Below are 16,192 nucleotides of genomic sequence, written 5' to 3' on the forward strand. Positions count from 1 at the left end.
TGTGATAATTGACATTTTAGCATGTTTTCCTTGGTCATGATTTTTTTAAATATATATATATATATATATTTTCTATTTTGTTGTCTTTATTTTAGTAGCTGCCTGAACTCCTTTAAGGAATGAGACAAGCTATAAATAAATTACCAAATGAACAATCCAAAGCTGATGCAGCAACATGGGGCATGCTTCTGATATAATTAATTTTTGTCCTGCCTGGCTGTTGTACGGAGACGCCAAAGAATGAAAATGTGATTTTCTATTTCCCTCACCCTCCCCTGCCTGGGTGCAGGGAATTCTGGGTCCCCTTCGGGGTGGGGAGGGGGTGTGGGAGTGGGATCACCCGTGGCTTGTGTTTTAAAGGCCTCTCTGAAGATCATCCCATCGGGTCCTGGGGGATGGGGTGTGGCTGGGCCTGGGATGTCAGTGCTGGAGACTGGGAGGTCTGGGGATGCTGCAGGTGCTGGCGCCTCTCGGAGCACGGCAGGTGGCCCTGTGTCTCTGTGCCCCTGTGCCCCTGTGCCCTAGCTGGGGCTGGGGCAGCAGGGCAGGAGCTGAGCACTCAGCATTGTGGGCAGCGATGGGAAGCCCTGCCCCCACTTTCCTCCACTCTGTAAGATTCTAAGGTGGTGGTGGGTGGTGGGGGGGTGAGAAATATGGCCAAGAATAGATTTCTCTCCAACATGGGCACGTGACTCACCTTGATTTGATTTGGAAAAAACAAAAACAAAAAAATGAAGAACACGACAATGCTCAAATCTTGAATGTTAGGGAGCAAGAAATACATTAATGTTAAGTGGAACAGAAGATTCCAAACCTCCTTGTGTAAGTGTGACGCCGCTATGGAAAAGTTTAGTTGTGTGTAGGCAGGCCTGAAAGGCTGCCATCAAAAGTGAAAGCCCTTCTGTATGGTGTAGAGACACGGGTATTTTTTTTTAATCCCCTCCAAAAATTTCCTTTCAGAGTTATTTATTCAAAGATTATTTTTTGAGGGTTTCCCTGTTCCAGGCATCGTGCTGGGTTCTAGGGGGTGTAGTAATGAGTGATTGTGTCAGTTTTTCATCTTCTCCTTCTGCCCCAAACAAAACAAAACAACAAATTAACAAACCAGAGCAGGGCTCAGATCACCCCCACCCCCTGGCTTTGCCCAGGGAATGCTGTCTGGCTGTGTGGGCGCCAGCCTGGCATTACAATCCCAGGACCTTTTCATTTCCAAAGCATCGACAAATATTTCGGAAGCCAGGGAGGCACAGCCAGCCTTTTGTGCCTCTGGTTAACTTCAGCTTTGGTGCCCGCAAAGGGCCAGGGGAGGGGCGTGCAGGCTCACAGCCTGGGCCTAACTGCAAGGTGCACCTGTAGGAGAAGGAATGTATTACTTCCAGGGGCTATTTCCCAGTTAGCCCGGTAGTCAGCACAGTCAGCAGAGGGGGAAGGAAATCAGGTTACCGGTGTGTCTGTTGCTGGCAGCTGAGGAAGTGCGCAGGAGGCCACAGCCAGTCTAATTTTGGCCTCCTTAACTGATGAGCATAGGCTCTCCCTCAGCCACCCTCCTCACCGAGCCAGGGTATGCATAAGCAGCCCACTGCGGCTGCACCAACGAGCGGAAGGAAGGACAGATATCGAAGAAGAATTTCAGAGACGCTTCTGAGTCAGGGCCTCCGCCGAGGAGGACGGAAGGGAGAGCAAGACTTGCGAAGAAAAGCCAGGCCCCGGGTTGTGTGCCCTGTGCATGGGGCTCACCAGCACCATCCTGTCCCCCAACTGCCCGCTGATGGCTGAGGTGGGTGTTTTGGTTTGTTTTCTGTTTTTCAGGACACAGCATGAGGCCAGTCCCACTCATCCAAGGAGGCCCCGCCAGACTGTGGTTCCAACCCGACGGGGAACAGGGAAGAGCTCTGAGCACAGAATAGTGAGAGAGATGCAAACTCATCTTCTTTTACTTCAACTTCTTCCGTGGCTCCCCCTGGCCCAAGAGGAAACCCAGGGGCCTGAGCACAGCACGCAGGGTCCCGAGTGGGCTGGTCTTGCTACCCTCCCCTCATCAAGTCACCTCGAGTCTTGGGCCTTTGTGCCTGGGCCACTGCTCCCCTCGTCTGGCTAACTGGTGGTCGTCCTTCGGGAGTTAGCAAGAGGACTGGCCTGTGACCAGACTTCCCTGACACCCACTGCTCCTAAGACTAGGTCGGGTGCAACTCATAACTCCATGGATGCCCAGAATGTCCCTTTCTGTTGCTGTCACTCATGACGCTGTTGCGTGTCTGGCACCCTGTGGGCTGGGACTGATCTGTGCCCTCCCACCGCATACCCCGTGCCCAGCACAGCACCTGGCGCAAAGAAGGTGCTCAGCAGGTATTTGTTAAAGAAGCGAATGCAAGAAACAAATGACCCAGGGCCGGGCGAGTAACACAAAAGAGAAAGCGGGGTATTTGGAACTGACCGTGTGGCTCTGCCACATGCACAGCCACCATTCATGGGCTTGGTCAGTCTCCCACAAGACCGGGAGGGCCGGGGCCATGCCTGTCTCCTCTTTAATGTCCAGGCCTTCCGTAGAGCCTGGCGCTGAGAGAAGGCTCTAGAATGGGTGCTGCACAAAGGACAGAACGAACTGGCAGCATATCGGGCATTTGATCAGTAGGAGCTGGGACTCCTTTGTCACCTCTGCCAGGTTTGTCCTCAGATACCGAGGAAGCACCTAGAGTCACGCTGCTCTGCAAGGAAAGAAGGATCGAACTGACTTGTAAAGGGAGTGGCCACGGCATTTGCCTCCAGCCTCCTCCCACTTTGTCCTCTATGCACGGAAATCCTACCATCTTGCAAGGTGTAGGCCCACACGGATCTCTGAACTCCCGGCCCACATGGGCCTCCTTCTCTGTGCTCTGCCATTTACTGGCCGAGGACCTTATCGAGTCATTTTGCCTCACTGAGCCTCAGTCCTCTCTGCTGCAAAATGGAACAGTAGAGCAACATGCCCCCCAAGCTGTTGTGAGGACTAAGCGCAGTCGGGCTGGCCAGGCAGCCAGCGCAAGGCTGGCCACGGCTTTGGGCTCGCTGCCACCCTGCTCTGTGCACGCCGGCCCTGACTTCTCAGCAGAGCACAGACTCCTCGAGAAGGGGGAGCACATCTTGTCCCTTGCCTCCTTCCTGGTGCTTAGCACAAGGTGGGGCACACGGGTGGGGGCTCACTCAGCACCCACTGAATAACTTACATCTCTACTTGTCTTCAAGGGGAAATATCAATTCTGGATTTTGATGTTGGGGACAATGAACCCGTTTCCGTTTCGGTCCCCCACACTGCCCTGCACCAGCTCAGGGCTGCATATACAGAAGCCCTCAGCGACACTCATGCTGAGGCCATCAGATAGCGTGTCAGAGGTAATGTCATCTGCCCGGCAGCCTGATGGCCTGGCATGCAACCGCCAGACTGAAAGCCCAGCAGGCATCCCCAGGACGGGCCCATCAGGAAATGTGACTCTGCAGCTCCTCTGCAGCGCCCAGACCCCATGACTGGCGCCAGGGGTGAGAACAAGAGATGCCCCATTACCTCATGCCTAATGACCTGTGTCTTGATCCCTGGTAACAGAAGGCAGGAAGTACGGGAGGAGGTAAATGAAAACACACTCGAAGCATATGCCTGCAGCCAGGAGGAGCCCTCTTCCTGCCACCGTCTCTCTCCCCCTCCACTGCTGACTAGCACACCCCAGGAAGGGCAAACACACTAAGCAAACAGCACTGGGCTTTCAAAGCTCTCCCTGAGGCTCTTCCCTTTCCCTTCCCCACTCCCCTCTTCCAACCTGGGCTCCTCTGTGTGTCTGACTAGGTCGCTTGGACAACTGAGGGGCCCTGGGTAGGCTCCTGCTTGGCTCCAAAGCCCCTTACTTCTTCCAGAGTCATCTCAGCTCTTGACAACATGTCCCTAGGTCCTCCTGGCCCCAGGCCCATCACAAAGCAATGGCTTGTCTTCTGAGGGCCCCATGGGACAAGGAGTGCCTACTAGATAGGCTAGCCGGACACTTAGGCATCTTCTGATGTTGTTTACAGAGGGAAACAGCCCAGGTTGCCATTTGGAATGCTGGAAATGAGTGTACCTCTCCTTGGAGCAGTCAGAGTAGCTGCCACCTGCCCCCAGCTACGTGACCCGAGGTTGCCCCCACTCTGCTGCCTGGTGTGCCAGGAATCTTGGGGACCCACTGTCCTTGCTGCTTCTCTTCCCTCTCTTCATCTTAGAATGGTGAGCCTGCCCTATCCACCCTGCCATGTCATTGCTGGGAGAGCAAGTCCCCTCGTCATTGGGAGAAGCCCTCCCCTACCCCAGCAGCTGCTCTGACTGCTGGGAACTGTCTGTGACTCTGGGGATTGCGCACAAGTGTGGGGCTACTGCTCACTAACCACCCCCCAGGGGCAGGCAGGGCTGACAGAGAGAAGGCTAAAGTGGGCCTGGCACTGCGGACACTGGCTTTTCTGAGCTCCTAGATGTTCCTTCCCAATCTCCCCTGTCTATAGAGTGCTCAGCCTGAGTCAGGGATGGGGATAAAGGAGAGAGACTGGGAACTGGGAGTGTCTTGGTGAGGAATCCAGCAAACAATGGCTGCCTGACACGCTCACAGCTCCATTCTAGAAAATCTGATCTTAGCAGACTTCCTGCATAAAGATATGGCTTGTGCCATGTATGGTGGGTGGCTTAGCCACTAGACTGGAGCAGGGCCCAGCCTGAGGCATAGGACAACATGGTCTGGCTGGACACAGGAGGCTGGACACCTGGGGTGATCAGTGTCAGCCCCATGAGAACCCTCGTCCAGGGTGGCGGCCACCTGGCTCCATCAGACCCTCTCTCCAGGCAGCACGAATGCCAGGACACACAGACGACCTGAGCAACCATCTCATTCTCCACGAGGCTTGCTGTACAATCCTCATTGGGAGATATTCCCAGCATACCCTCCATTATTGTCCCCCACAGGTGTGTCTCTTCTGGGCACACTGAAAGAACAAATTTTAGCCGGGGGTGGGGAGGGTGGTCAGTAGCCTCTCCTAATTTCCTCCCCTATTTTCCACTCCTGGCAGAGCCCGCTCTAGATTGTTTCTCTTCTAAGAGAAAGTAGCCTCACAATGGTGCCCTGTGGTGTCCTAAGTCTTCTTCACCCTACATAGGTCCCCAGCTCTTTGTGGGGGACCTCCGAGACTTTGGAGGATCTAGACTGAGCCATGCTGTTAATCTCAGGAGTGACCTCAGGAACACACTCCCCTCTGGGCCTCGATTTCCCAGCTGTTCTCTCCACTTGCAGAAGACCTTTTTCACTTATTCTCCTTGCCACAGATCTGTGTTCTAGTTCACAAATTCTCTCTTCAGCTATGCTAATTCTTTTAACCTGTACACCGAGGACGTTTTGGTTTCTTTTTTGTTTTTTCTGTCTGAGAGCTTCCACTTGGCCCTACTTACCACGATGCCTCTTAAACTGGACAGGTCGGGGAACTAGGGTGGGCTCTGCCAGCTGCTAAATATCTTTACGCCCCAACTATGCACTTGGGAAGTATCCACCGTGGGGTGGATCCACGAGACCACCTGTGACATAAACTTGGGCCGGGATTCCAGGGATCACCTGACGGCCACGAGCCCTTACTCTCTCCCGGTGACTATTGTTCTCTGAATTAATTTCAATAACTAAAATGTTACCTTCTGGAAATTCTTTTGGATCTTTTCCCTTAATGCTTTCCTGTATTGCCTTGTGGGTTTTACACCTTTTTAAAAATCTCTTTAATTATTTAAATTTACTTATTTTATTATCTCTTTTCGATTATTCTATCATCTCCAGGTATTGAGGGACTAATTCTATTTTTTGGCATCTGCTGACTTTCACTTTGGTGGTTCATTTTCCTCTTGTGGACTTTTATTTCTTATTGGCTCATTCTTCAGCAGTTCAACAATTTTGCCATACGAGTCCCATATTCTTTGTAAAGTGGTTTTAATATGTGTGTCTGCTGGAACCTTAGGAATTTTACCAGTTTTGGCCTTTTTTTTCCTTTTGGCTTGGGTTTCCCAAACCACTTGCTTAATATAAATTAGTCCCGACACCTGTGAGTACCTTAAGTTTGGGCTTCTGATCTTTAAGGAGAACTAACCGTTTTGTTTTGCATGGCCCCAGGGGGACAGAAGTTTCCTAGTAGCTTCCCCAGGGCAGTGGCAGCTCAGTCTGACTTACTGCAAACTCCTAAACCATGGTCATTTATTTGCTTACTGCCACCTGTCAGTAACGTAACAGCTCCAGGAGGAACGAGACCTCATCTCTCTTTCTCACCACTGTACTCTGAGGGCCGGCACAGCGTCCAGCACATAGCAGGCTCTCAATACGTGTTTGCTGGATAAATGAATGAAGAATACTGGGATAATCCCAAAGCGTCCCTGTGTCTGTCGCCCTCACCCCCTCACCCACGCCCTGACGCCGCCTGCTCCTTGCATGTGGGCAGCAGCCCCGGGGCTGGCTGCTTGGGGCAAACTCACTGGAGATGGAGGTGTAGATGGCAAAGGCCCTGAGGCTGGTCATCTCCTTCCTGCGGGTCTCCTCCACCCGCGTGCGGAAGATGTTCTCCCAGGCGTACAGCTTGAGCAGCTTGATGCCTCGCAGCATCTCGTTGGTCTGCTTCAGCCGCTCGTTGGAATACTCCTGCAGGGGTCACTGGGTCAGAGAGGAGATTCCTCTGCCCCCAGCCGACGCCAAGTCAACACCCTCACCCGGCTCCTGTCCCCACAGGGAGGCTCCCCGCCCTCTCCATTAACCCCCTTTCACAGACACAGAAGCTGAGGCCTGGACAGGTAAAGTGTCCCACTCAAGGTCAGTGACAGTGTGGGTGTGAGGGAAGAGACCTGCTGCCGTGAGGGGGGTGGGCAGATAGATGCCGGGGAAGGATGGGAACAGGGAGACGTGCACACCTCTGGACACTCACCAGTGTGCTCCGCTGGGCCTGGGAGAGCTTGGTGGCCACGAAGTACTGGACAGGAGCCAGCAGAATGATGACAGCTGCTCCGATTAAGGCACTGACTCCAAGGATGTAGTAGAGGAGAATCACACCCACGATGATCTGGGGAAGGGGGTGTGGGGATGAGTTCCCTTTGACCTGGCGGCCGCCCTGCAGGGGCTATTGGCAAAATCCCTCCTTCCCCTAGAGTGGGACGTGCCTTGGTGCCCAGGTTTCCAAACTGTCTTGTGGAGGCAGTGCACGGAAGGCGGTATGACAAAGCAATAACACGATCAGAGAGTTTCTGGGCTGGTAACTAATTGCATTTATCTGCAAGGCTGGCTGAAGCGTTAACTCTCTCCAAGGCTACTTTCCAGAGAGAAGTCTCAGAGCTGAGACTGCACAATGAGTGTGACAGCACCTTTTGTTCTGTCTTCCGTCTATCACGGCTGACATTCCATTCTCACTGGAAAAAAACCAGGCATGAACGAGGGGGCACAACCGCTGCGTCCAGCCAGACAAAACCAGCCGGAGTCTGAGGGTTTGCTTTGCATTCTTATGCTCCTAGTACCTTTAACGTTTTAATGAATCTAGCAAGTATTCTCTGATAATTAATTCTGTTTCTAGCTTTATGTAAATGACTGTCTACTTCTGAATATTTATGAGAAGGTAAATTGCTCTTGCCAGTTCCCAAAGCAGCAAGGTGACAGTTTCTCAGGTTGCCTTCAAAGGCAGGCACTCTTAATACAGGGTTTATTCTCAAAGAACAGATGTGCTGGCTTCCTTAGTTGAAAAAAGAATGGGGGTGGGGAAAGGCCACCTGGTCTGGCCCTGCACCAGATTGGCATCAAGCTCCCTGCACCACCTCAAGGGCAGAGGAGTAGGTGGGAGGCTCTGAAAGTTCTGCTAATCACAGAAAGCCTCCTGCATTAGCAGGTATCTTAGAGGCTGGGAAGTGGTCCCTCACCATCTGCCTCTCAGTGTTTAATGGATGGGCAGAGGACCACTCTAGGAGATGAAGACCCCTTCTACCCCTTCCTGCCTGCTGCCACCATGCTCCTGGACAGCTATCCCTGGCATTAGCTGTGCTGCATGTGGAGGCAATCAGGGTGTTCTGCAGCCAGTTTAGGTTGTGCCAGACACAAAGAAAGATTCCAGGATGCCCCAGCATCACTAATAGGGCACCTTGGGGGGCAGCACCGTACCCACACCACTGCCAAGGGGCTGGCAGTGGCTGGGGTTGGAGCTGGGGATGCAGCTGCTGCTGCAAGGCTCCTCGTCGTGCTCCCCCTCCTTGTGCTCCCCAGCCTCCTTGGTCCATCCCTCTCTTCTGCAGGGGTCTGAATGGTCCTCATGGGGGAGAATACCAGAAATTAGAGATGCCGGGTGTGCAAAGCAAATGTGAGAAAGAAAGGTCCATTTTGTCTCTTAGTTACAGGTTAGGAAAGCAGTCTAGTGCAGTAAGAACACAGTCCCTGGAGTCTATGGCCCTGAGTGTGAAGGCAGCCCCAGTTCTTAGCTGTGCAATCTTAGACAAGTTACTTAACCTCTCTGAGTCTCAGCTTCCTCATCTCTAAAATGGTGATTATAATGCCCACTTTGCAGGCCTGTTGTGAAAATTAAATGAACCTCTGTGATAAGCACCTAGAATAGTGCCTGGCATATAGCCGGAGATCAATACAGGGTGGCTAACCTTCCTCAAAAACAAACAAACAAAAAAGCCTCATGGGAACCCTGTCAGGAGGCAACTGCAGAAAGGAGATGCGTGGGTAAGATGGTCCTACTGGAGCATCCTTGCTTACACTGTCATTCGCTGTATGGCCCAGGGTCAGGTCCCTGCCCTCTCTGGGCCTCTGACACCCATGAGATTAGGAAACACAGAGGTGTCCACTGTGGCCAAGTTCCTTAACTTGGTCCCCTTGACAAACTTCAGGGGGGGCCATGAAGCTGCTAAAATTATAGGCAAAATGTGTGAACAAGTGTTGGTTTTTTCTAAGAAAGTTTCATTAGATTTTTCAAAAGTAAGTGTACATTAGTGGTCACATAGGGCTGGCAGCGGGGATGAGGAGTGACTGCCAATGGGTATGGGCTTCTTTGCGGGGGTGATGAAAATTGCTAAATTTTTGATGATGGCTACACAACTCTGAATATACTAAAACCCACTGAGCTACACACTTTAAATGGGTGGATTTTAAAAAGTGCATGTGACTGAAAAAAGATTACGAACCAGGGAGAGCCCTCAGGGGTCTCCTGTGGTGATTTCAATCTTACAAAAAGCCTCACGTGCCCTGTGGCTAACCAGGCCGCACATGGAATCCTGAGCATGTCAAGTTTCTTTGCCACGGGGCTGGGATTGTATCAATTCCTGGTAGTCGAGCTCTTGAGTGCCGGTCAAATCTATAAGTGGCAAAGGTATGGTCTTTGGTGAATTAAAAACAGAAAACCAAATGACACTTCATGATAAATAAGCAAGGGAAAGTAATCATTGGAGATAAAAATCTCTCTCTTTCCTACCCCAAGTGTTGTGAAGGTTAAATTACACAAGTGAGAGGGGCTGGGACAGGGCCAGGCACACGCAGGGGTTGATGCTTCATACTAGTTAGCACTATTAGCAATGACGCATGTGCAAGAAACACTATAAGTACTACTAACAATAGTAATGCAGCAGGTTTGGTAGATAAAATCGTACGAAATAGACTTTTCAAGGGGACACAACAGGAAGAGTCTTATAAACTTTCGAGTGCTGTGTACTTGTTAGCATCATCCCAGGCTGTCTCTCTCTGCCCCAGGCCCTCACAGCCTGAAGTTTTAACTAACGAGAGCAGCATGGTCAGAAATATTCGTCTCTCCCGGTTTTTAAAAATTTTTTGGAGATGGGGTTTCACTATGTTGCCCAGGCTGGACTTGAACTCCCAGGCTCAAGCAATTCTCCCATCTTAGCCTCCTAAGTAGCTGAGACTACAGGGGTGTGCCACAGCAAACAGCTTAGAAAGGGTCTTATGGAAAAAAGGCTGGTAGGTGACTTTATTATTAATAGATGAGCATTCCAGGCCTTTCTGTAGCTTTTGCAGTCATTGATCCGTCTTGGCGGTGGGGCCGGGGAGCAGTCTGGGCGTGAGCAGGTGGTAATGGGGGGTGGCATGTATGGCTGTTTCTGTAAAAAAGGACATCAGATTCTCTACATCCCCACCTTACCTAGCTGTCTCCCTATGTGAGCCCCTCCTCCTATGTTCTTTTAATATTATCTTTTAATTCTAAGACAGGGAGGACCAATAAAAATCACTCAAGCTTAAGGTTTATGAAATTTGCATCCCAAATATTGGAAAAGTCTTGCTCACACCAAACGTCTGCAAGTTAAAGGGATCTGATACTCACTAAGTGGCCACGCTGCTGGGCACTCTGCTTGGTGCTTTACTTACACTACCTAACTGAAGTGTCACAGCAACTCCAGAGATGAGGCATCATCCCCATTTCATAGATGAGGAAACTGAGGCTCAGAGAGGTTAAGTGTTTGTATCAGCCTGTCTCACCCAGGTATAGACCCTTTCTGCAACACCAGAAAGTCCCTGTGGAATCTGTAGGCCCTCTGGGAATGGGGCTGGGATTCTGGCTTCTGGTCTGGCACCAGTGTGCTAAGATTCATTCCCAGGCACAGGACAGGGGTCAGGGGTCAGACTCCATGGTGGAAGGTCTCTGGATGGGAGACAGAGTAGACAAGGCCAGGGCTCAGGTTGACCAGCTGAGGATTCTCCCACTATTGCTGGGGGAGAATGTGCCTCCTCCTGAGCCAGCCCCAAAGATTGCCTGGCTTCTAAAATTACCATGTTTTTGACGTCATGATTATTGGAGAATTTAGAAATGCATAAAGAAAATAAAAATCGCTTGTAATCCTGCCATGCAGACTTCTAGTTCTTTTTTCTGTGTGAATCTCTGCAAATCTATACGTACATTTATTTCAACTTAGTAGTAATCATACAGCATATACTAATTTGTAACTTACTCTTTTTGTTTAAAAATATATCATGAATACTTTTTTTTTTAAGTTTTTGTTTGTTTGGTTGTGTTTTTTTTTTTTTTTTTTGAGACAGGGTCTCACTCTGTTGCCTGGGCTAGAGTGCAGTGGCATCATCATAGCTCACTGCAACCTCAAACTCCCGGGCTCAGCAATCCTCCTGCCTTGGCAACTTGAGTAGCTGGGACTACACACGTGCGCCATCATGCCTGCTAATTTTTAAATTTTTTGTAGAGACAGGGTCTTCCTATGTTGCTTAGGCTGGTCTTGAGCTTCTGGGCTCAAAGGATCCTCCTGCCTCGGCCTCCCAAAGTACTAGGATTACTGGTGTCAGCCACCGTGCCCAACCATGAACACTTTTCAATGTTAATTAAGTAATTTGGTAATTTGCCTCAACATAACTTTTAACATCTGCAAAAGTGTTCCATGTATGATTATCCTATAGTTTATAAAGTTGGCTGCATTTTTAAAGGCTTAATGATAGTACCTTCTCTGGTAATCAAGAGATGACTAGATTTCTTGCAGAATATAGGACAGTATAGAAACCTCCATGGGGTACATCCCATGGAGACCCCAAGAGGGTGGAAGGTACAGGGAAACATAGAATGGAAGATGGTGAGTTCCCAGTCTCTGGACATGGACCAGCAGATTCTGGTTTTGTGTCCTGCTGCCACCCCTCCCTGTCCCCCCACTCCCCAGCACACATCTGGTACCTGTACTGGCATAGCCCAAAGGTTTGGGCACAAGAAGAAAAACCACATGAGTTGGTTGGTGTCGATGGCAACCAGGTTACAGATCTGCCCGGCAGTCATTTCCCCCATGGACAGGTTGGAGGTGGACAGGTGCATAATTTTATTGTAAATCTTGGTCTAGAAATGAGAGCAGAGTGTTTCACATTCATCATCATCATCATCATCAGCCTAATTGCCACCCCAGATGCCACGTGTCTACGATGTGCCAGGGGCTTCTCAGACATCCGCCATGGAGCCCTAGAGTAACTCTGCAAGGGGGAGCTGTATCACCGACCCAATTTTACAAATGAGGTAACAACAGCTCAGGAGGTAAAGGGCTTTTTGTTATAGACCAGCAAGTCAGAGAGGGAGCATTCAAACGAGGAGTCCATGCCAGCACGGCAAGCTACTTCCCCAGTAAGCGAGGCCTTTCCCTTGGGGACAGGACTTAATTAGTTCTTAAATCTTAAAAGCAGATCTTCATGTCCAGCCAGTTGCATTCTTGATTTACCAGAGGCCAGTGGAGAGCACATTTCAGAGCCATAAAAATGATGAAGTAGGGCCCGCTGTCTGTTTTAAAGTGGCCATCTCAACCTGGGGAGGGTTAGGGTTAGGGCTAGGGACGCTGTGGGACCAGGTCCTGTCATAACTGAGCCTTGAAACAGAACAAGGGTTTAGCCTCAGAACGTCTGATGTGTTACACAACCTGCAGTGCCGGTCAGCCCCAGTGCCATCCCGAGAGTTGTTCCGGTGGCAGACAGGCAGCAGCCATGGCAATGACTGCCCCTGAGCTCTAAACCCAAAAGCTTTATGTACAGAGCAATCGTGTTGCCCACAAAGATTGCAATTTCCAGGCCATGCACGCTTGAACTAGGAAAAATACATTCCTGTCTTAAATGTCCTGGGGATGCCTGCACTTGAATGAAATTCTATTGTGCATTCTGCTGTGAGGTGGATGACTGGCCCTTAATTCACCTTTTGTGTAAACCCAGGCTTTTTTTGCAGGTCAGTGTTTCTTAAAGCACGAACCTATTCTATGTCTTTCTGTGAGTATATATAAACCATGGTTTAAATTAATGGCAAAGGTTTATTGACAAATCTGTGCATCTTCTAGGTTATGTGAAATCAGGCTTCAAAAGATAATCACCTGGTATCAGTGAAGTAGGGACACAGAGTAATCTACAGATAATGCAATATTAAGTAAAGAGCGGTATACACAGAAGTGCACAACGGACTGATAGCTAGTATATTGTTTTATAAACTATACATATAATTCAGGAATTTTCCTTAATACCTTTTCATGCAAAAAAGTGTGGTTATTCTCAAACTCACAAGGAGACAGACTCTCATCTACAAGGGTAAATTTGCTGTAAATAATTTTCTGGAAATCTCTGAAAGGAAGAAAATTTTTTTTTCTTTATTTGTTTCCATAAGTAACGCTAGTATTTCCTTTCTGTGGCATAGTAATTAATCTCTCATTAATGCAAAAGATTAAAACAGTTTGATAAAAACAATTACATGTTAACACATTAAAAAACCATTTTTTGGCTCTTTTAGTGTAATTGGAAAATACTGGGCTGGTATGTGATTTACAACATACAAATAGTAAGTAGATTTAATTGCAAAACTGTCCAACCACAGAATTGGCTGTTGTTTATGGTGGTGCATGTCTGCCTGTCACTGGAGGGGTCTGAGCAGAGGCTGGGATTTTTGGAGAGGTTTTCTGAATGGAGCAACAATTTGGTTCCTCCTAGCTCCCGGCCCCATGAATCTTAGATGGTCTTGGGTTTTCCTGGCCTCTTTCCACCATTGTCACATGATGACATCCCTGAGGAGGTGCTTTGCTTTTCCAGTGAAAAACCACTGGGGATGGGCAGTGTTGTCATATACAGCTGCACAGGTTGTGCACTACACAATTTCAGGGGACACCATTGACATAGACTTTCCCAAGATTGCTAGAGTTTGGACCCTGACACTCTCCTCAGCCCAACATATACTCTTCTCCTCTCAGTCCCTTTTTTATAAAGCTTCTGATCCTGGCTCCCACAGGACCAGGCAATGTTAATGATTCTAAGGAACAGTTTTGAAGAATGAGGTAGCTTTGGGATTTTGCCACAGCTTCATGAAAATCACTAGCAGAATCTGCTAGTTATTCCCCAACGTCCATTCTGCCCTTTGTGTAGAGAATTTCTACCATGGCATATATGTCTGTCAAGAATAAAGACCACACTTTCTAGCCTCCCTAGGTATGGCCATCTGGCCAATTTCTCACCAACAGGATAGGAGAAGGTATGTGCAACTTCCGCATTATGATTTTAAAAGAAAGCACCATTCTTTCCTCTTGCTGACTTAAATGTAGACATGACAGTGGCAGTTTCAGTGGCCATGAGACCATGTAAGAGGGCTGGCAAAGCAACATTATAGAAGAAGCCAGGTCTCTGATGATTGTATAGCTGCTGTGTCAGCCCTGACTCTATGTGAAAAATAAAGGAACTTCATTTAAACTGCTCTCATACAGGGTCTCTCTATTCCAATAGCTGAACCAAGATTCTAATTATGACTCTGGGACTTGGGCAACTCTCTCATCACTTCTTCAAAGGGGCCCTGAATACTCCCTAACTTTGCTCATCCTTCCAACAAACTCTAAGAAGGAATCTACAGAAAGCAGGACGAAGAGCCTAGACCCCGGTGACCTGTCAGATTAGATAAATCTCTCTCATCAGTAACCAAGATTTAAGAGCTCGAACAGATCTTAGAAGCTATCTAGACCTGGTATGTCAAACATGTTCCTGTTTTTGCACCCAAAGAAGACTTCCTGGCAGCAGAACCTGGAACGGTATCTAGAGAAGGATTCTAAGGCTGCATTTGCACTCAGTGGGAAAGAGTGCTGTGATCGACCGGTGATGTCTGCCACTTTCAAGGCTGAGGAGGCCGAGGGGCTGGGCAGTTGGCATCTCAGATCTAGTACAAGGCAGACCCAGAGCTAGAACTACACTCCCCACGTCCGGCCCAAGGCACTTCCCACTATCCCACATTGCCTAAGGAAACAAACAATAAATTCACAGAAGAATTATTCTTGAGTGCCTATGAGGATGAATAATGCTCATGGACATTATTCTCAATACTGGTTCTTATTGTGAAGTGAAAAAATAATCATCTCAGTACCTGTATGGCTCCTCTCAAGTTAATTCCGGTTTCAATGGCGACATAGTAGGATGCTTGCAGAAATGTCCTTTGCAGTAGGAGGGCAAGGAACAGAAGCACGGATAAGACGTAGGCATTAGCGAGGAACTCTTGGGATGAGACGAAGTAGACCCCGAGAAATTGTGTCTGTTGGAAAGAGAAGTTCAGAGGTGCCCGTCATTACCAGCAAAACGATCACCATCAGTACACGTCACTGTGCCATAATGGCCGTGACTACGACAGGACCCTCCATGGTTGCAAAGCCTTATGCAATTGTTTATCAGTGAAAAATCGCACCGATAAATCCAACTAAACATTCTTCTAACTACAGGGAAGGTTGCCTACACCCTTCATCTTCCCATTTACGGGAACAGAATGGGGCCCAGTTCTAACTTAAGGCCCATACATATGACTCTCGGCGTCAAAGGGATCACCGGGCCCAGAGGAACGCACCCTGAATGGGACAAGGATAAACAGAGCAAATCACGGAGCAGCCAAAACCAGAACTGCTACTACAAGTCTCTCGATGTTCTCTGCTGCAGGAACAGAATCAGCAGGGGCCTGTCCCAGACTCAGCAGCAGCCTGCCCTGCAGGGCTCTCTAGGCAGGAACGATAGTGGAAAACGTGGCTCCCGGGGCAGAGATGGGAGTTCGTCACTTACGATAGACTGAAAAGATTACAGACCCGAGCCTGCCAGCCTCATGGGCTCCCAGGACCTCCTTTTAGATGTAAGGTTCCCTTGCTGTACTTCCCGCAAGATCTCAGATGATAACCAGTGAAGAAAAACAAACATTTTGATTTTGTTGCTAAAGATACCAGGGAACAACAGCGTGTCTGTTTCCAAATTCAGCATCAATGGCTCCCAGGAAAACTTTGATCTTGGTAAGTCCATCATACCCCAGTGGAGCCACATCAATATTTCCAGGAAGACAGAACTGCCCCTTTCTCAGACACTGCCCTGAGCCGTGTATGCTATTTGCAAGGGTGTGGGAGCTGCTGCAGGGATGGGAACAAAGTGGTGAGAAGGAGCCTGTGGGCATGTCCACAACCAACCGGGATCAGGCTGACAGTGCCAGGGCTCTCAGTGGAGGCTGTTCCCTAGGGCCAGAAACTTCTGGGTCTCGGATGCAGGGCTTTCTGATGGTAGGAAAGACCTCACCTCTCTGTTTAACAGAGGTTCCCCAAACCAGTCCTCACTGCTCCCTGGAGCTGTCTGGTCCTGTTCACCACTGTCTGTCCCTACTGGGGACAGCAGGAAGCAGCCACAGGGAGACCAGTGAAGGACACGTGCAAGGCTGAGAGGAAGGACCTACAGAGGCC

At 49.3% G+C, this 16,192-nt stretch overlaps 1 protein-coding gene across 5 annotated transcripts in view; it reads right to left on the reverse strand.

The window, feature by feature from the left end:
• Positions 1–16,192, reverse strand: part of ABCC8 (ATP binding cassette subfamily C member 8) — a 75,957-nt gene that overhangs the window by 39,969 nt on the left and 19,796 nt on the right. For all 5 annotated transcript variants that reach the window (XM_069469659.1, XM_069469658.1, XM_069469657.1 and 2 more), the window contains exons 7-10: positions 14,854–15,018; positions 11,671–11,826; positions 6,934–7,068; positions 6,491–6,653 (exon numbers count right to left, since the gene is read on the reverse strand). In XM_069469659.1, the coding sequence (XP_069325760.1) occupies positions 6,491–6,653; positions 6,934–7,068; positions 11,671–11,826; positions 14,854–15,018 (619 nt within the window). The remainder of the gene's footprint in view (positions 1–6,490; positions 6,654–6,933; positions 7,069–11,670; positions 11,827–14,853; positions 15,019–16,192) is intronic.

This window comes from Eulemur rufifrons, chromosome 6 (genome assembly GCF_041146395.1).
Source record: "Eulemur rufifrons isolate Redbay chromosome 6, OSU_ERuf_1, whole genome shotgun sequence".
In the NCBI taxonomy this organism is placed as follows: domain Eukaryota; kingdom Metazoa; phylum Chordata; class Mammalia; order Primates; family Lemuridae; genus Eulemur; species Eulemur rufifrons.